General features: G+C 54.0%; 1 protein-coding gene across 2 annotated transcripts in view; it reads right to left on the bottom strand.

Moving 5' to 3' along the window:
- TMCO4 (transmembrane and coiled-coil domains 4) overlaps positions 1-20,324 on the bottom strand; it is an 86,556-nt gene that overhangs the window by 2,047 nt on the left and 64,185 nt on the right. For both annotated transcript variants that reach the window (XM_080802052.1, XM_080802053.1), the window contains 2 exons: positions 11,350-11,467; positions 5,043-5,160 (listed from right to left, as the gene is read on the bottom strand). In XM_080802052.1, the coding sequence (XP_080658178.1) occupies positions 5,043-5,160; positions 11,350-11,467 (236 nt within the window). The remainder of the gene's footprint in view (positions 1-5,042; positions 5,161-11,349; positions 11,468-20,324) is intronic.

Genomic DNA, 20,324 nt, shown 5'->3' with positions numbered 1-20,324 from the left:
AAATCTGGGCCTGTTCTCTTCGCAGAAATGAGCTGGGGAGGGGAGCTTTGAAAACCACTGCCAGTTTACCAAAGAGGAAAGCCATGTCCAGAGAGGGACGGTGGTTTGCTTAATGACACGACACGTGAAGAGCAAAGCCACATGGGGCTCGGGCGTGAGATGACGCCTGGACGGTCTGCTCAGCTCAGATCTGCTCCCTAAATGCAGCCAAGAGCTCCCGCCACCAACGCGCCCCCCCCCCCAACACTCAGTCCACAGGGTCTGCTTTAGTGCCAGAGGCAAGTGCAAGACAGAACATTCCTTTTTGTTTAGAAAGAAGGGTGGGGGGGAAACACTGGGGACACTTAGGGAACCACACAAAGGCTCAGTTGATAACATCTGCATTTCCATTTGAATCACAAATCACACTGAGCTATTCAAATGAGTTTTCAAGAACGCAAAAAGACAATTCCCTGTACGGTTTTGTTACTTTCTCATAACCAGAGCCTGCTGACTTCTCCTTTCTTCCTTTTTTTTTTTTTTTAAGATTTATTTATTTGAGAGAGAGAGAAAGAGACAACCCAAGCAGGAGGGGCAGAGGAGGAAGAGGGAGAGAGAACCTCAAGCAGACTCCATGCCGAGTGCAAAGCCTGACACGGGGCGCAATCTCACGACCCTGAGATCTTGACCTGAGCCGAAACCAAGAGTCGGACACTCAACCGCCAGTGCCAGCCAGGCGCCCCACGTTCTTTTCTTCACAAATGCTCTTAAACAGTGTTCAGTGAACACAGACACGTACACACGCATGTGAGGGACTTTTTAGATCCTTGGGTTCAGGGTGGAGGTCAAGGGGGGCAGTGTCTTCCCACAGAGGGTGGACATTACTGGCTGCAAGGCACTAGAAAGAACTTAAGCTTGGCATCAGAGAAACAGGGGCTCCAGCCTCAGCTTTCTCTTACTAGTAACTGGATGAGTCCTTACAATGTCCTGAACTCCAGCTTCTCCATCTGTAAAATGAATCAGGACACCTACCTTGAAAGTCTACTACAAGAGTTCAAGGGCCCAGCACTTTGAGGGATCAGCATATGTGACTTCTAACTATTATGTTCTATATATGGCCCAAAACACTTTCATAGGCAAGTTACCCAATTAGAATTAGTCATACTTACCTCATGGGGTGGGTGGGAAGAAATAATACATACAAACCATGAGGCATAGCACCTGGTACATTGCCAGTGCTGCATAAACATGAGCTCCCTTGCCTCAGTGTCCTTGAAAGGGGCGACGGGGGACAAAGGGCAGGGCCTCAGCAGGGCTGATCCATTTGGGAACCCAAAATGGCTGCTGAAGCTCTAGTCATCACATCTCAATTCCTGCCAGCAGAAACCTAGACCCACAGGGACAGACAAGAACTCTTGAAGGGCTGGTGCTGGGCTGGGTGGAGGCAGACAGGCGGAAGGGAGATATTCTCGGGCACCGGCTGTAAACCTGATTCTAGGTAGAAATCCCACGAGGCAGCTCTTCTAGAATGCACAGGTCTGGCCTTCCTTGGCTCCACGTTGGCCCAGGTCTCAGCCAACCCTAGGCTCTGACCTGCCACTCTGCGAAGACGCAGGGGAACCACTCGTTGGCAGAGTTCCAGTTTTACAGTTAGCCAAAGGGATGGGAGAGCCCAGGTGAGGCCAACTCATGAGTGGGAACAGAATCTCTTCTCGGTGGCGGGAAGGTCCGCTGTGGCTTATGTAGGACCATCTCCCCGGCTGTGTGGATGGAAATGGGCCACCCATCTGGATTCACACTGGGTGTCACTGGTGCTGAGAAGCCCTCCCTGACCTTCCCACGCTGGCTAGGGACTGTCCCTGGGGCTCCCCGGTGAAAGTGTTTGCCGTACCCCATCGTCGTCTTCTGCTCATGCAAACGAGGGAGCGCAGGGGCCACTTCTGACTCCCTTAGTGCCCACGACTGGCCCTGAGCAGCGCCACCTGTTGGCTGCCTTGCAAGGCACCGCAGGACTTGCCCAAACTGGGGCTGCTGTCCCCGCCTCCGCCTGCCACCAATGCCTTCCAAGCCTATCAGGCCCCTTCGGGGTTCTTTCCCTTCTGGGCCTCTGTGTCCCCATCTGTAAAACGGGGCCAGTGAAGGCACCTGCACTGCATGTGCGGGGGTGAGGAGTCAGGGAGCTGACACATGGGGCAGACTCCGTGACCCAGAGCTGGAGGTCACTGACGGCACACGTGAGCACTATAGCAACGAGCTCAGGCTCTGGTAGGCTCCCTGGGATCCAGGACTCACAGGCCGCCTCGGTTTGCACACCTCTACCGCAGAGCCGCTGTCCCTCCTTCACCGGATGCCGTGCGGGCAGACATGAGATCTCTAATGCAGGGGTGCAGTACCTGACACGTGCTGGCTTTGTTATCATGAGTCCCTGCCCCACCTTGGGCTAAGTTCTAGAAGTCAGATGACATTTCCTTTGGGATATGAGGAGTCTGGAGACCCCCGTGCTGGCTCTCCAGCCCTCCAGAAACCTCATGAGTTGGCCCCGAGGGTGGCGGCATCCCCCACCCGCTGCACCCCTGTCCCCGCCAGGGGGGAGGCCGAAAGGCAGGTGGGTCTGCTCCTTTCACCCCCTCAGGAGATGGCCCCCCGCCTGGCCACAACAGGGCCAGCCCCTCAATCCCTGCCGGCTCAGGCTTGTCTGAAGCCAGGAGCCACTGCAGATCACCTCTGTGACCACATCCGACCACGTCTGGGTCGGTGGCTGATGCGGGGCTGGTTCACGAAGGCTCGGCCCGTGTCGGTCCAGCAGGGAGAAGGCGACTGTGCAGGCCTCGGCTCTGAGCTCCGGGCAGCTGGTGTGCACCCCACAGCAGTAACTAAGGGCAACTCTCTTGCCAGGGGCCCCTCCTCCAGGAAGACTTCTCAAGAAAAACAGGAGGGCAGCACAAAGGCAATGCTAATTACCTCCAATTACCCAGAAGAGCAAGGCACTGCTTTTTGTGCTGTGCGCTCCTGATGTGTGATAAAGGGCTATGATCAGGTAAGAGCCCGGAAGCCGCCTCAACACAGTCTGAGGGGTCTCGGGGCAAAAGGGGGTGGCAGGGGCAGGAGAGGAGGGAACTAGTGTTGAAATGAAGGCCTCTTAGGGGCCATGCATCTTATAGGCGCTGCTCTGGAAGGTGATTCCCTCCATTTCATAGATGAGAGAACTGAGGCACAGAGAGGTTAAGTCAGCGGCCTGAGGTCACCCAGCCAGCACGCCAGCAGCAGAGCCTGACTTCTCTGGGGCCAAAGCCTGTGCTCTTGCCACCGCAGCCCACTCAGGGGCTTCCCGGGGCAGAATATGGGTCTTGTCCAGGGCTCTGTGGTGTTTAAAGGGAATTTCATTTATGAGCGTTTCTTCTGATCCTTTTCACTTTTGATTCAGTAGGACAGCGACCCCGGGACACAGGTCGGGAGGCCTTGCTCTGGTCCTGTGGTGTCGCGGTCTGGTCACTCATCTTACGTCACCCCACAGGGAAGTGGACAGCCCTGGGCCTGGTGGCAGGCTGTGCTGGGGGCGGGGTCCAGGTGCATGGCTCCACCCACCATCAAGGTGTGGGGCTTGGGCCAGGGGTGGGGGTCACTGGCGCAGGCTGCTTAGGAGCCTGGGGGATGGGGGGGTGAAGCCTGAGTCCTCCAGAGTGCCCCTCTTGGGGGGTTTCAGATGCCCATGGAGGGGTCTGGTCTGTCTGCTCTCAGGCAGGGGGGTGCCTTGTGTGGAACCTGGGGGAACGGGGATGGGCTGGGAAGGGCTTGGCACCTGAGTGCTGGCTGGCAGCCAACAATGTAGTAACTAGAAGCCCACCGTTTCTCGCTCTCATGGGCCGCTCACATTGCAAGCATTTGCAGTGGCCCAAGTCTGCCTGGGGATGCGACTACAGCTGAGTGCCCTCACCCTCCGGGTGGCTCACCGCTCTCCCACTGCCGGCCATATCTCCCCGAGCAGGAGCGATGCCCACTGGCCTCAGGCCTGGGCTTGGGTCCTGCTTGGCTATGTGCCCACTGTGTGACCCTGGGCAAGTCCCTTTGCATCTCTGAGCCTCAGTGTCCTCATCTGTACAATGGGGACGCTGGTGCCTGCAAAGGCTCAGGGCAGAGCTGGACATGGAGACCGTCCCACATGAAGCTCTCAGCTCCCTGGGACAGGCGAGTGCAGGAGGACGAGGGTCCGCTGAGCCCAAGAGATGGCTCTAGAACCTCAAGTTCAGTGCATCCCACCCCATCCCCAGCAAGAATTCTTTTGAACCCTCTATACTCCCCGACCTAAGCCTAGTGTTCAATGTCTAGGACTGCTGGGGGGTAGTGGGGGCCGGTTCGATAGCAGGTGGCAGGCTCTGCTCCCAGAGACCAATCTAAAGGTCTGTGCGTGGGGCCCTGGGGTCTGCATTTTATTCATTTATATATTTACATTATTATTTTTTCCCGATGTCCCTGGGAAGAGGGGGCATCCTGCATTTCAGTTAAACCCCCAAATGACTCCAAGATGGGGGTTCCTGGAACACCCTCCCTGCTCTGCATTCCACAGTGTCACAGCCCGGCCGTCAGGGGCTTCCGGGGTCCAGCCCCAGTCCTTCCACCTGTGTCCTCTGGGGGCTCTTGGGACTTCTGGGGGAACTGGACCATCCTGACGAGTAACAGGGTGGGGAGGGCACCCTGTAGGTCCAGAGCAGCGGCTCTGGAGGTGCACATTCGGGCTGCTGATGGCCACGTGTGTGACAGGAATGTTCCTAAACCTCAGTTTCCTAGTCTGTGAAATGGGCACAATCACGGCCACCCCAGGGGCTGGGTGCGGAATGGAGACAATGTGTGTGATGGATGTGGTGACAAAGCGCCGGCAAAGAGACATAGACAGGAGTTACCTCCTCTCTCCCGCCCTCACCCCCCTGCCCCCAGCAAATTCTCACAACCTCCCTCCTCCGGGGTGAAATGGGCCAGTGTCCCTGGGGCCAGGGTTGGCTGGACTGGAGTCACGAAGCAGGCCCGCTGGCCAGTGCAGAGCCTGAGAGGGGACAGGCGGTACTCACGACAGATGACAGATCCACGTTCTCCACCCTCCTGTCCCGCAGCTGCACGGGCTGCAGGCCGGCCACGCGGAGCTGCACAGAGGACGTGCGGTACACGAAGCTCAGCAGCCAGTCCCCCCTGCAGGCAGAGAGGGGAGTGGTGTCAGCCCCGGGAACCCAAACTGGCCCTGGGAAGCCCCGTTGGCCCCGTGCACCTGCAGGCAGCCAGGGCCCTGGCTGCTCCATGGAGCAGGACAGTGGAAAGTGGCTGCCTCTTTCGGGGTGCTGCCTGGGCCACGGCAGCCCCAGAAGGCTGTCCGTTTCGTCCCTGTTGGGCCGCCAGAGCTGAGAACAGTGCCCGGTACGCAACGGGAGAGCGCCTGGTGGATGCAGGCATGGGGACCCTGGACCACGTCCTCACGAGTCAGCACGTGGCTTTGGAGGGGTTTCCAGTCCCCAGGGTGACGGGTGACTGCTCTAGGGCTCCGTGGGAAGGGCAAGGCGGCAGAGGTCCTCCGGGGGGAAGCGGACCGTGGCGGCTGGGAGCTGCCGTGCTCTGGGGGACAGAACCCAGGGCTTTGGGTTCCTGTCTGTGAGCTGGGGGGCCCAGCTCGCCCTCGGAGTCAGGTCCCGCCCAGCCATCTTGGAGGCGGAGAGGCTGGCCGCCCGGGCAGGTCGTGGCCTGGGAACACCCTTCAGGTGTATGCAGGTGTGGTGAAGCCCGTTCCGGAACCCTCCCCAGCCAGCCACACCCCTACAGCATCGAGAGAAAATAACCCTGGATCCCATGCTCCCTGATTCTTCGGGTACCGTGAGCACTATCCACAGACGACACGGTCGGCGGGGCCCACGAGACAGCCTTCCCCCTCGAACCCTTGACGTTGTCTGGCTGAAGCCAACCCAGCCGAGAGCCGTGCACTTGGCCTCACTGCCCAGCAGGTCTGTGCAAGGGGACACACCTCGTCTCCTCTCTGCAGCTGGGACTATCCCACTTAGCACATCTGGTTGTCTTACTGAGACCGATTCCAACTCTGGTTTGCATGGCCACATGAGACCATGACTTCAGGACGCGCGTGTGGAAGAATGTGAGCCAAGAAGGGGCTCAGAGTCAGGGGCCCTGGCCTGTCTCTGTGACTGCTCTCCGGGGCCCGGGGTGTGGGGTCGCTCTCCAGGCCCCCCTGCAGGTGGTCTCTGACCACAAGGGTGCTCCTGTGCTTACACCCCAGAAACCCCCGGAAGGGCTGGGGCGCAGAGTTGAGGGGCCTCTGTAGACCCTCCTGTGTGTCCCACACTGAGCTGGCCAGCCCTTACTCCCTCTCCACTGTCACCTGCCCAGTCCCCCGGGCAGACACTGGTGGGGCGATGTCAGGCCCCCTTTTCCCCAACGGCCAGCCCACCCCAGTGGTGATTATCACCAGCACGCATACAGGTCCCTTTGGCCCCAGCCCTGAGATCAGACCATCCAGCCCCACAGACCAGTGCAACGGCCTCCTGCCTGCTCTCCCTGCTCCTGGCTTCACCTCCCACACGCCACCATTGCTTTCCCGAAACACCCAGCTGACCACAGCCCTTCTCTCTTAGAAGCTGACCGTGCCTCCCCATTGCCTGTAGGCGTTCTCTTCTAGAAAATTCCTTTACTCTCTCCAGAGAGCGATGCTTGCAAGTCCCAGGGATTATCTTAGCATTGAGGGCCCAAGAAGCACCATCTCTAAGCACGGATGGCTGAGGGGAGAGGAAGGATTCGCTCGTGTTGTTTTACTGCGCTAACCGTGACCTCTGTGCGTCACACACTGGGTATGAGGGTGGTCCGTCCACATTTCTGACACAGACAGTTAGAAATGAGCCAAGTCAGCCTCATCCCTTCCACATTGTTTCTGTCTTCATCATGACAACACTCTACTTAAAATGTTAATTGCTTCTGGCCTGCAATGTTTTCTGCTAAAAAAAAAAAAGTTAATTGCACTTCCTTGTGTACATTTAGGGACAGAACAGGAACATATGTTAGAAGGTTCCATATCCTCTAAACTGTGCTGAGCAAACCACAGGGTCTTCCCTGGCACTCGAGACCCCTCTCCATCTGGCATCTGTCTCTCTCGCCCGAGGTGGGCCACCATCCCACGCGTGGGACCACACAGAGCCAGGCTCAAGTCCTGCCTTGTCAGTTACTAGCTGTGTGAGCTTGGGCGAGTTGCTTGGCCCCTCTGGGCCTCAGTCTCCTCACTGCATCTTGCCGGCCGGGGTAGGCAGGTGGCACACCATGGACACAGTGCTCACGCACGTGAATATTCAAGAAGCATCAGGTCCGATTATGCCTCTCACTCTCAGAACCCCTTGCTTGGCCTAGTCTTCCTGTGTCTGATGGGCTCTTACCCATCCTTTCAAAATTCAGCTTGGACACCACCTCCCCCAGTGAGTGTCCCTGAGCCCCTCAACCTGATACTATTAATCCTTTGTCCCTCATGTGCCTGGAGTATATGCTCCTTTGGGGACATGAGTCCAATGTCCTCTGTGTGTCCATTCTTTTTCTTCTTCTTCTTTTTTTTTTTTTTTTAAGATTTTATTTATTTGAGAGAGAGAGTGAGAGAGAGCATGAGAGGGGAGAGGTCAGAGGGAGAAGCAGACTCCCCGCAGAGCCGGGAGCCCGATGCGGGACTCGATCCCAGGACTCCGGGATCATGACCTGAGCAGAAGGCAGTTGCTTAACCCACTGAGCTACCCAGGCGCCCTGTGTGTCCATTCTTGAGTCTTTCTCCTTCTCTAGGCAGAGAACTTCCTGAAGGCAGGGCTGTGCCTTAGTCCCGTGTCCCGTATCCCGAGCTGAAACAGCGCTCCCTGGTGGGGACCCAGCAAGCCAGGCTCCCATAGCCCTCAGGCTTTAGGGATGCACCGGCCACAAGGGATCTCTTGATTTGCCACCACGTGGCCTGTGGAAAGGCTGCCTTGGTTACTCATAGGCCTGGAGAGGACGTGCAAGCAGGAGTCATCCCCTCCCCACAGGGTACTTGGAGCAGTGATCGCAGGAGTGCCCCAGGAGGCTCCCAATGACAAGCTCTCCCCATGGAGGGAGATGGGCCTGCCTCCGTTCCCATCCTGGCTGTGCTGTGTGACCCTGGCAAGGCCCCTGACCCTCTCTGAGTATGACAGAGAGCAGTACCACTTGCCCTGGCTAACTTCCAGGGGCTTCATGGAAACCCAAGTAAGGAGATGGATTTGCAAAGAGCTTTATTAATGTATATTATACATTTATAAATGTGTAATTTGGGGAAGTTTTGGGCTGAAGCTCCCCCATCCCCCACCCCCCCATGTTTAAGGAGTTTTGAAGCAAGTAAAACACCTTGGGGGCCCAGACGATGAAATCCTGCTTGGTGCTTAGTTTGACCAAGAAACTAGAGTTATTGTTGGTCTGTGTTCCTTCCCCTACTCTTCCTGCTTCCCCCTCCTCTCTCTCTCTCTCGAGATGGCTCAGGATCTCACAAAATCATTGAAAACGAAGCTTATTAGCCTCAGGTTTGCAGCAGAACAGATGGGTTTAATAAGTTTTTGCTGCTTTCATATTGCACCCATGCAATTTTAATTCTTTCCCTTTGCTGTTTATGAAAAGCACCAGAAAATCATGCACTATGCGAACGGGCCCAGTTATCAAAACTGCTGGAGTTTAATGGGCACCTACTAAGTGTCTGCCCTTTTCCTAAATAAGATCATTTACTCTCCCCAGAAGCCCTGTGCAAGAGGAACTATTATTCAGTAAGTGACAGGCAGAGCCAAGATTTTAACTGAAGACTTTTTTTTTTTTTTTTTGAGAGAGAGTAAGAGCATGAGGGGAGGTTGGGAGGATGGGGAGGGGCAGAGGGAGAGGAAGAAAGAGAATCTCAAGCAGATCCCCCACTAAGTGCGGAGCCTGACCCCGGGGCTCGCCCTCACGACCCTGAGATCATGACCTGAGCTGAAACCAAGAGTCGGAGGCTTCGCGGACTGAGCCCCCCAGGCGCCCCAACTGAGGACTGTTTCACATTAAAGCTGCAGTGACTCCCTTTGAGCACGTGTGTATCTAGTCCAGCAGGGTCGCAGAAATCAGAAGGTGCGGCATCAGAAAACTGGCATACTAACAATTTTGGTGGATATGGCCACTTGTTCTGCAGAAAGCAGTTACTAAATTCAGCTTCACCAACAGTGTATGGCCATGCCCAATTCTCCACATCTTCACCAACACTGAGTGTTATTCCCATTTCAGATGTTTGATAATCTGATGGGCAATAAATATTATCTTACTGATTTTAATCTGCATTTATTTCACTCGTGATGAGGTTGGGCATCTTTTAAAAAAATTATTGACTGTGGGGCACCTGGGTGGCTCAGTTGGATAAGCATCTGACTTGATTTTGGCTCAGGTCATGATATTGGGGCCGAGAGACTGAGCCTGCACTGGCCTTCAAGCTCAGTGGGCAGTCTCCCTCTCCCTGTCTTCCCCCATCCTCTAAAAAAACCAAACAAATCTTTAAAAAAGCTGATTGACTGTATTTATTCGGTGAGTTTATGTGTAAATATCCTTTGAACATTTTCTTACTAGATTTTTAAAATTGATTTTCATGGGCTCTTTATATATTATGGCTCTTTGTTTCTTTGTTCTTCCTACCATATCCTAATTCAGAACTCAGCTTAGAGTGTAAGTGAGAGAGCCAAACCGATGGTCAGAACTCCTGTGTCCTGGATAATGTCCTCTGTCTGTGGCTAAAAATCATCTTTCTCTTTAGCTCTGAACTGTACAGCTGTTGCTGTGGGCTAAAGCATCAAATGATAAAGACTTTCCAAATCTGTTCCATTTAATTTTGGGTCCTACTTAGGGTGGTTTGGCTTAGGTAAAAATTAAATTTAACTGGCCTCAGTTTTCTCATTTGTATATAGGGATTAAAGTACTAAGACCACAAGGTTTAGGGGAGGTTAAGGGAGATCATAATCACAAAGACAGGGGCAGGCCATAAGAGCCTAATACTCCTCATGTCCCTCCCCTCACATTGGGGCCCAGTTGCGTCTTTAGTTTTGACTTTTTAATGATTGTCTATTTCCGTATGTGTCCTTTCCACTAGCCTTGAGCCGCTCTCATTGTGCCCATCTTCGCATTCGTGTGCCCAGCTATGGTACTGGGCACAGAATGCTGGATGAACCCGTGTCACACCCAACCTTGGCTTGGAACCTCTTCCTCTCTGCAAACCCCAAACATATTCTCTAGACTTGGGAGGCCAGCACTTTGCTCTTTCTCTCTGCTTTGCCTTTCCAGTGCTCTCCCCTGCTCCTTGGTTGCAGCGGAAGCTGGGGACCCCACTGGCCCTCACTCCAGCTCCGGCTTCTCGGAGCTCTAGTGCCGCGCGTCCAGCCGGTTGGGGGAAGCATCATGTTGGTGACCCAGGGGATCAGCTGCTTCCCCGAGTCCTACCTCCTCGTTTTCTAAGTTGTCATATTTTAAGTTGTGTTCTTGGCGCCCACAACGAGTCAGCCAACCCTCCCGTTTTCTAAACTCCAAACAACCTGTTCCTTGGATCTGGGCTTAGAATGTCACCTTCTCGTCCATACCCTGTGCTTTGTGTCACAACCATAAAACGTGGGTCCCTTATCTAAAATCTGGGAGGCTGACTGTGTTTCAGAATTCAGACCCAGGCTGTGCGATTCTAAATCACTGCTCTCAACATGGTCACGCCACTGTGGCCTCCTGTGCGAGCTGAGGGGTCGAGCCCCTTCCAAGGCTGCCCTCTTGTGGTCTCAGTGGCAGGCTTCCTCTTTTCTTCCCCAAAGTCTGGGGCATGGCCTTGGCCAAAGCTCCTGAGTCCCCCTTCTCCGAGTCCAAACAAAGGGTGCCTCCCTTCTAGCCTCACAGGCCCCCCACATCTGGCCAAGGGGCAGTGCCGGGTGTGGGTCCTGGCTCCTCCATCGTTGGCTGACTGTTCTGTCACCCCGTCTGAAAGGGTGCTCTGAGAGCTCAGCCCGCACACCCACCCACCCCTCCCCGCACTGCCAGGTGGCACCCCCAGGAGCTCCGCAGCCGGCGTTCACAGAACTCCCCCTGGGACCCACATCCCCTTCCCCAGCCATAGTGACCAGCCCGGCCTCTCCTGTCACCCGGTAGGCTGGCCTCCGACCTGACCCAGGAGCCCCTTTTCCTTCATCCTATGGGGACAGAGGCCTCTCCAGTCAGAACATGTTGCCCCTAATAGGCCAGAGCCCCACTGGTCCCTGGGGTCCTCCAAGACCGGGGCTAGGCCTTGGACATCTGCCTGCTAAGTGCTCAGTGAGCACCGCCCCCCCCTCCCCCCCCCCGCACAAGGCTGGGACAGACCTGCTGTAGCCGTTAACAATCCTCCCAGACACCACCTTCCGGAAAGGCTCCCAGTGCTTGGCTTCTCCTTCCACGGGCGCGCCCAGCAGGACGACATCCTCAATGATCCCCTGGCAATCTGGGAAAAGAACCCAGAAAAGGCGGTCAGTGTCGCTGGCCACAGCGGGTCCTGGAAGGGACGCTCCAACAGTGGGGGAGGAGATGGCTGTCACACGCCTATGTGCTTACACACACACACACATACACACACGTGCTCACACGCACACGTGCTCATGCAGTAGTGGGGGCTTCCACACACTGAGTCGCAGACCAGGGGACTGATCTCTTCCTGCAAAGCACCATCATCCCTAATTCAGAATTAAGGAAAACCACTGACATGGTCAAGGTCACATGGCTCGGAAGTGACACAGCCTGAGATGGGACCCGGATCGATTCTCAGAATCCGTGAAGCTCACAATCAGCCATGGGCTCGGAGGGAACATCTTTAGAAGGGACCAATGCACACCGGGAGGGAGATGCCCAGCCCAGGAGCTCCCTGGAGCCCCGGCGGTGTGGTGGGAAGGTGGGAGGGCAGGGAAGGTGGGGGCGCCCAGGTTCCAGGGCAGGGGTACACTCATCAGCTGCAGAGACCAAATGGTTCAGATATATTTTAGGCAGGGTTACTCAAAGTACGATTCGACAGACCAGGGCGGGCCCACAGATGGTTCGTCCTGTGAAGACAGAAAGAGGGCAGCTACATTTCTTCTCCCTCGTGGCAGACTAGAATGCAAGAGTTGTTAGACGGGGGTGAGCACATCTTGAGAAGCCCTGCTCCTGACCGAGGAGGGGGCACACACGTCCCTCCTCCCTCCCCATCACTCTCTGTCCTCTCCTCTGCTGTGTTTTCTTCTTGTCCTGACCGCTTGTTTCTGTCTGTCCAGGTGCAGGGAGGGCGGTGCTCTGGCTGTCTCCATCCCAGCTCTATGGCCAGGTCTAGAACAGTGCCTGGCCTGTGCCGGGAGCTCAGGAAAGATCTGAATGAATGAACGAAGAGGAAGCCAAGTGCCGTCCCTCAGGGAAGCCAGTATATGGACTTTGCAAAGCCTTTGTAAAGCCGTGGCTTCAAATAACTTCTGAGTCGGGGACTGAACTTCTCTGAGTCCACAAGGGGGTGATGACACTGGCCTCGAGGGTCTGTATGAGAATCAAGTCACAGCGTGGGAACCACCCAGCACAGGGGAAGCACAGCCGAAGTGAGTGTGGCCTCCCTCTGCTCTGCGCCCCCGCCTCCCCAAAGGTGGCCCTTTCTTATGCTTCTGAGTGTCTGCATGTCCCAGGAAGTGGCATGCTCAGGGTCACTCCTGGGGGATGTGCCCAAGAGGGACCACTCTGCCCTGTCTGCCACTCTTCTCTTGTTGAGGGTCGCAGGCCTGGTGGCTTCCTCTCTCTGGGCTCCCGTTTCCCACCAGAGTGCTTCTAACTGTTCTCCGTCTGGGATTCCAGCTCAGCGCTGGTCTGAGTAAAGGGCTCCAGGCTAACGGGTGTCCAGGAACCCCTACCGTATCACATGTTCTAAATGCTCCCCCGTCTCTGATCTCGAGAGATGCCCTGGCACAGAATTCTGATTTCACTCTTTTTGCTTCCGGGGAGACGATAACCCGGCAGAAGGACTTGAAACTTTAGGAAGCCGGCGGTGTGTGCTGAACAGCAAGGACGACTCAGGGGACCCTTGAGAGAAGGGCTATTTCCGGTGCTTCTGCGGCTGCCAAGGCTGTCGAGAATGGGATTTTATCCTAACCCTGTCTCTTGGCAGGTGAGGAAACTGGTTCTTAGAGGGTGATGGGAGAAGTCCCAGGTCACCCAGGTAGTGGGAATGAAGCTGAGCCCAGAGCCCAGACTGCTTGGACAGAAGTGGCTGGGTCCTTGGGTCCATGCTCTCTGCTGTTTGCACTAACAACACGAAGCACCGGGGTCACGTGTGGGTCATCACTGTTCCCAGAGTGCCAAATGGTGGTTGACCCCGTGAGTCAGCTGAGCTCATCAGCTCTCCCTGGGGGCCGGCGGCTCAAGGCACCTGCTCAAGGCCCCACAGAGTCTCGCCTTCTCTGGAGGGCGAGGACCCCTTGTGGCCAGCGGTGGTAACGCAGCATTCTGGATGGGTTGGATCCTGGCTGTTAGGAAAAGCCAAAGAAGGTAGTTGCCGGTGACCCTGAGCTGACACCAGCAGCTGAACCTCACAAAACAGTCCAGAACGCAGCCAAATCGAGTGAGGGTGGGCAGTGAGCTGGAAACACACGTACCCATCAACAACGCCTGGCTGGCCCTGGGTCCTCAGGCCAAGGTCTACCACGCTCAGACACGTGCCTTAAAGAGGGTTTGCTGTCTGCGAGGGTGCAAACCCGGACACAAGCCACGTGCCAGGCTTTCAGGAACGCACAGGCGTTAGCTGAGGGAAGTCGGCGAGAATTACTTTAGACCCACCCAAGGTAGACTCCTCTACCGTAGGTCATGGCCACCTGCCCAGGCCTGGGAATAGGATGGTCCAGGAGGGAAATCTGGGGTCAGGAGAAAGAGGACGCTGGCTGCCGTAGTAGACGCCGGAAAGGAACAAATGTCAAATTTTACTGTTTGTTCCCAAACCTCATAATACCCGAAGATTTCATTCTTCTGGGTAAAAGAGAGAAAACTATCACTCCGGTCCTGCTTTAGTGTCAAACGGTGTCCCCGCTGCCTTTTTGCTTCAGGGACAATGCATGTTTGCTGAAACACGCTTGGATTTGGATTTATTCCTGTTGCTACCATCAACTTTTCTTCTTGTGAATTCTTCTTCTTCTTCTTCTTTTTTTTTTTTTAGATTTTACTTATTTACTCAACAGACAAAGATCACAAGTAGGCAGAGAGGCAGGCAGAGAGAGAAGGGAGGAAGCAGGCTCCCTGCTGAGCAGAGAGCCCGATGTGGGCTCGATCCCAGGACCCTGAGATCATGACCTGAGCCGAAGGCAGCGGCTTTAACCCACTGAGCCACCCAGGCGCCCCTCTTTTTTTTTTTTTTTAAAGAGAGAGAATGTGCGCATCTGTGGGGCAGGGGAGGGGCAAAGGGAGAGGGAGAGAATCTTAAGCAGAGCCCGACACGGGGCTTGATTTCACGACCCTGAGATCGTGACCTGAGCGAAAATTAAGAGTCAGATGCTTAAAAGACTGAGCCACTCAGGTGCCCCTCTTTTTATGAATTTTTAAGGTATGAAGATAGTTCTGTAGCTTTACAAATAGACTTCTGATGTAAAGGGAGGCAGGGATCCAACATAGGTTCGGTCGCCTTCAAGTCAGGAGACATGGCCTTTGAGGCTTGGATGTCTTATTTAAAAAAAAAAAAAAAAGAATTTGTTTATTTACTTTAGAGAGAACGAATGAGCGAGGGGAGGGGCAGAGGGAGCGGGGGAGAGAGAGTCCTAAGCAGACTCCGTGCAAAGCATGGAGACTGACACGGGGCTCGATCTCACAACCGCGAGATGAGGACCTGAGCCGTCAAGTGCTGGACACTCAGCTGACCGAGCCACCCAGGCGCCCCAGATTCCTCACTTTTTGAAACAATTCTCTGTATGTTATTAATATCCTACTTTGCGGGGCACCTGGGTGGCTCCGTCAGCTAAGCGACTGACTCCTGGTTTCAGCTCAGGTCATGGTCTCAGGGCTGTGAGATTGAGCCCCACACTGGGCTCTGTGCTGAGTGCGGAGTCTGCTTGGGACTCTCTCTTTCTCTCCTTCTGCCCTCCTCCCCCCTGCTCTCTCTCTAATAAAAATAAATGGTTTTTTTTTTTTAATGAAAGGTTTTTATTTATTTATTTGTCAGACAGAGATAGCACAAGTGGCGGGTGGGAACGGGTGGAGGCAGAAGCAGACTCCCCGCTGAGCAGGGAGCCCGATTAGGGAATCGATCCCAGGATCCCAGGGTGGACGGATGCACCCCACCACGTGCCTCACCTCCCTTCCCTGATTTTTCTCCATTGCCCTTAAGACTACCTGACTTCCTGTCTGCTTTTAAAAGCCTCAGTTATAGTCTGTCTCCTACTAGCATGCAGGCTCCCCAGGGGCTGCTCTCCAGTGCCTGGAACAGCGCCTGGCACAGACGCTGCACTCCCCAGCTACGTGGAATGAATGAATGAATGAAATGGTTGCAGCATGAATGAAAGCGAGCAACGCAACTGAGCGGTAGGAACCCTTCATGGTGAGGATACATGAAAAGAGGTTCTTTCTTTTCTTTTCTTTTTTTCCCTCCTGGCCCATCTTCTTCCCAGCAGCTACAGCCGGGGATCTCCGAAGACTGGCTTAAAGTAGAAGAAAAGCGCTACCCCAGCTGAGAGTAAGCGGACGCATCTTTCACCGCGGTTCTCAGCTCTCCAGGTGCTCGTTTCCAGAGCTCTGTTCCGGGGGGATGGACGCTACTGCACAGGACGGTGCTCTGCAGTGGGCGGAAGAGTGAGTGGTCCCTCTGAGGCTACCACTGGCCTCGTCTCCTCCCCTGGCCTCAGAGAATGTGATCCAAAGGCTCAGGCTAACTCTCCCGAGAAGCATCTGACGTCGGCTGTATTTTTAGACTCCCTTGCGTCCAGCCTACCTAAGGAGACTCAGGGTTGCCAGCCCCTTCCGGAGATCCACAGTGCCACTCCGGGGTGCCCTGTCTCTGGGGAGCAAAGATCCAGAGCGACTCTGGGAGCTTAAGAAACTGCACAAGCACCAGTTGCTGTCGGTCCACCCAATGCCTCCAAGGACTCACACATCAGGTGTCAGGATTTCAAGACCATGGGGGTGCCGTGGTGACTAACACGATTCTGGGTCAAGGTCGCTTTGGGTCATTACGTATCTTCTCAACCAGGAGACTCTGCAAATGGGACTGCTGCCCGGGGCAGGTCTGCGAAGACATTTGCCATTAGAAAGGGCCCACGTGCTCGAGAAGGCTGGGAATCAGGGGTCCGGGGAAAGCGGCCTGGCCTGCCGCATAAGAGACACCTGGGTTCGAATCCCGACGTTGCCGTGTTCTGAACGGAGGTCAGTTATTCAATAATGTGGATTCTCAGCTCTAAACTGGGGTTCAACACTTCCCCACTTACTTTTCTTTAAACAGAATTTTAAATTGTGGTAAAAGGTACATAATGTAAAATTTACCATCGAACCATCTTTAAGTGTGCAGTTCAGTCGAATTAAGAATGCTCCCATCGTCGAGTCACGGACCCTCACGTCTATCAAGCGGAATCTAGATAAACCGGGGTATGTCTTGTCTCGCATACTTCTTACACTTCCTGGAGTTCCCACCGTATGCCTGACAGGACATTTTTACCACTGGACCCTCTGAAGATGGTCTTAGCTTTACAAGAAAAAATCAAGAGCTGGGGACACCTGGGTGGCTCAGTCGGTGATGTGTCTGACTCTTTTTTTATTTTTTAAAGATTTAATTTATTTGTTTGACAGACAGACACAGCAAGAGAGGGAACACAAGCAGGGGGAGTAAGAGAGGGAGAAGCAGGCTTCCCTCTGAGCAGGGAGCCTGATCCCTGGGATCCGGGACTTGATCCCAGGACCCTGGGATCATGACCTGAACTGAAGGCAGATGCTAAATGACTGAGCCACCCAGGTGCCCCCGAAGTGTCTGACTCTTGATTTTGGCTCAGGTCATGGTCTCAGGGTCATGAGATCAAGCCCCACTTTGGGATCCACACTGGGTGAGGAGTCTGCTTGAGATTGTCTCTTTCCCACTCCCTCTGCCCCTCCCTCCCCCTGTTTGTAATGAAATTCAAGAGCTGAGAACAGACAGCTTCTGTATGACAGCAAACTTCTGTTTACACTGTAACGCTGGTCTTGAAAATTGTATACAAATTAAGTTTTTGTGAAACTAACCATTCTTACAACATACCGAGTAGGGTCTGTTCTTCCAGAGAGCCCCGTGGAGAATCTTTATGTATAGTGAGGGGTCCCTGTGTCACTGGGAAGGACCCTCCTAGCTTTCCCTTTGTCATTTTGTCTTGTCCGTACAGTGGGCTTCCTTCCAGTGAGGCAGGCCTGGGCAGCGCTTTCCAGGTATTTCCAAACAAACCCCTCTAGGAGTTCACAGAAATCTCATCAAACGGCTGGAATGGTGACATGACAGCCTCCCACACGCCTGTCACATTGTCCGTAATGAGATTCTCCTGGCTTGCAAAGAAACCTTGCAAAGGACCTCAAACTTGAGAAGCAAAAAAAAGCAGCATTTTTCTCCTGCCTGGCAGGGGGTCATGTGTGCGCGGAGTGATAAGGCGGGAAATGACGGAGGAAATTACTGCCTGACTGAAAACAAACCTTGAAGGAAATGATATGAACCGCATCTAAAACAAACAAAATCCATGCCAAAGGTACATGCGTGTGCACACACACATACACACACATGCACATGCTAAACACACGGACAGAAGTGGCCAGAGAAGGAAGGAGGCTAGTGGCCGGGCAGGAGAAACGGAGGCTCTGACTGTCTGCCTGTCCCCCACCCTCCAGGAAATGATGTTCACATTGGAAAGAATCCCCTTGGGGAGCCTGTCTGGACAGACTCTAAGAATCTGGGATGAATTCTTTAGGGAACGAGGAAGGCTTTATCCGCTTCCCGCCCCCAACCCCCGGCTCGGTTCCCGTCTCTTTGATTTGGTCGTGCACAGTGGTTAAGGCTGTCACCAGCATCCTGGGACCCTGGAAGTCTATCTGCAAGCCTGACTTCTCCTCGCTCTTATGGGGCAGGGTGGGGGGGAAGCCTGGTCTGTCTGAGGACAAGGGAACTGGTGAGCGCGGTGCCACGTGAGGGAAATAAATCACATCAAATATGAGGTCTGCTATCATGGACATGAAAGGGCCAGATGACCACCCGGCTGTCTGGCCTACATGTCAGCTGGTATCTTGTGACAGCTCAGAAATTGTTTTCAGCCAAGCGGGAGCTTAGCGATTCAAGGGCCAGGAGGCTGAAATGATTCTGTATGAGCCTACTCACGAGCTCTTTTGCCTTGGTGTATCTTGCAGACATCAGGGGCAGTAATGTGGGTCCAACGTCTTAGGGGCTGGGAATGAAACTGGAGAGAGAGATCTCGTGGCAAAGGTTCTTTCTTTTTTTCTCATAAACAAAATTCTAGAATTTGATTTTATAATCCCCCTTCTTCATTTCTTTATCGTCAGAATTGTCATCACAGCTTACTTTGGGCGAAATAACATTCACGCACGTTATTTCATTCCCCTCCATCAGGATCCCAGGAGGTTAGCAGGACTACTCCCATTCTAGGATGGGAAAAGCTTGCCTCAGAGACACTGAGCAGTTTGTCCCAGCTCACACAGTACGTGGCATCATGGCATCTTTCCTACACGTTCTCTCCTACTCTCCGTCCCTTTTCCCTTGGCTATCAAATATAACCTTGAACCCAAACCCATGTTTATGGATAACCACGACATCTTCCAAAATTGTGTATTAAATATAGAATGCATGCAACCTACTAAGACGAACATTTCCAATGTGACTGATTCAGGAGACACATTAGTGTGTTAAAGTTTGTTAAAAGATTAATTTCCTGATGGGTGCACCAGGCTAAGGGTATGTGACCTTTTGTTTTGGGAATCTCTGGTACATCTGCCAAACCAAGTGGGTGAACAGATACTGCTAAGAGAGAGAAAGCACAGTCCTGGGTTCTGGGCATGCCCTAGATGTTCTCTTTGTACTGAGGACCTATTTCCTCCAGACCAGTCTGGTGCCGATTATTTGACTTGGGGATTCCTGGATCCGACAGGTGGATATGTCTGAACCCTAGATCCAAGTGAAGCATGGTCCTGTGTCTCTGGATTCCCCCAATTCAGTCAAAGAGACATTTTCCCCCTCCCTCCAGCCAAGGAACATGCTCACAGCTCTCATTTTCTGCTTTCTCCTTGTTTCTCATCTTGGAACTATTTCCTTTAATTTGGGGAGTGCTGCTTTACAACCCTTTATTCCACTCGAAACAGACGGCGCAGAGATCCCTGGCGAGGGACGGCCAGGGCAGAGAGCACGGACCAACCTGCTGCTGGTAATAAGTCTGTAGGACAAACTCTGCCATCTCTTTGCATGAGCCGCCCCGCCAAACGGTAGACCCTGAGATTGTGAGACGGCCGAGATCCAGCCGCAGCCAGCATCTCTGAGTGTCCCTGTGAGCATGAGTGTGCCTCTGTGGACCTCGGAGCCTACGCCCAGGTCACCGGTGACACATCATGAACTTGGCCATTGCTCTTCCATCTCTCTGCCAATGACTTTGTCCACCTGGGTCCCTCACCACGGCAGGCGCCTCCCGGTGTCCTCTGGGATGCTGTGGAATTCTCAAAGACAACCTCACCTGAGATCCCCTTCATTTTTAAAACGTGCCACACCATCCTGCTTTCGTCAAGTTTTGGTCATTTTCAAAAAAAGGTGGCTTGTCACCGATGGGATCCAATTTTTCTTCGTATTTTCTTATAAGAAATTCTTTATCAGACCATTTCCTCCTGATTTTCATCTGCAAAAATGTGCGGTCCCTGAAATGGCAGCAAACTTTGGGCAGTCGTGCTTGGATGGGCAGCACTTTGGCTCAGAGAACGTGTATGCGGGGGTCTGAGACCGGCCCTGCGCCGCCTCGCTGGGGGAGCCGGGACCAGAGGGAACCTCTCCGTGTCCTCGTCTGGAAAGTGGACCAAGAATCCCTAACTCGAGGGGCTGTTGGGAAGGTTCCACAGGATGAGGTCTGGAAACCCCTGTTACAGCGGTGGGGGGGGGGGGAGTATCAGTTCCTTCCCCTCTCTGTATCTTTGGTGCCTAATAAATTCAAACAAGGAGGCCACAGCTGGGTGCCTGGGAACTTCTCAGGAAGCAGGAGCAGCTGCTGGGCTCCTCGGTGAGGACAGTCTGTAGACCCTCCCCAGTCAGCCCTTGCTGGAAACCTGATGCGCTGGGCTTGGAGGAACGCTTTCCCACCACAAGGTGGTGCTGT

This window comes from Martes martes (assembly GCF_963455335.1).
Source record: "Martes martes genome assembly, chromosome: 4".
In the NCBI taxonomy this organism is placed as follows: Eukaryota; Metazoa; Chordata; class Mammalia; order Carnivora; family Mustelidae; genus Martes; species Martes martes.
Note: the sequence above shows the minus strand (reverse complement) of the source record. Positions and strands in the feature narration are given on the sequence as shown.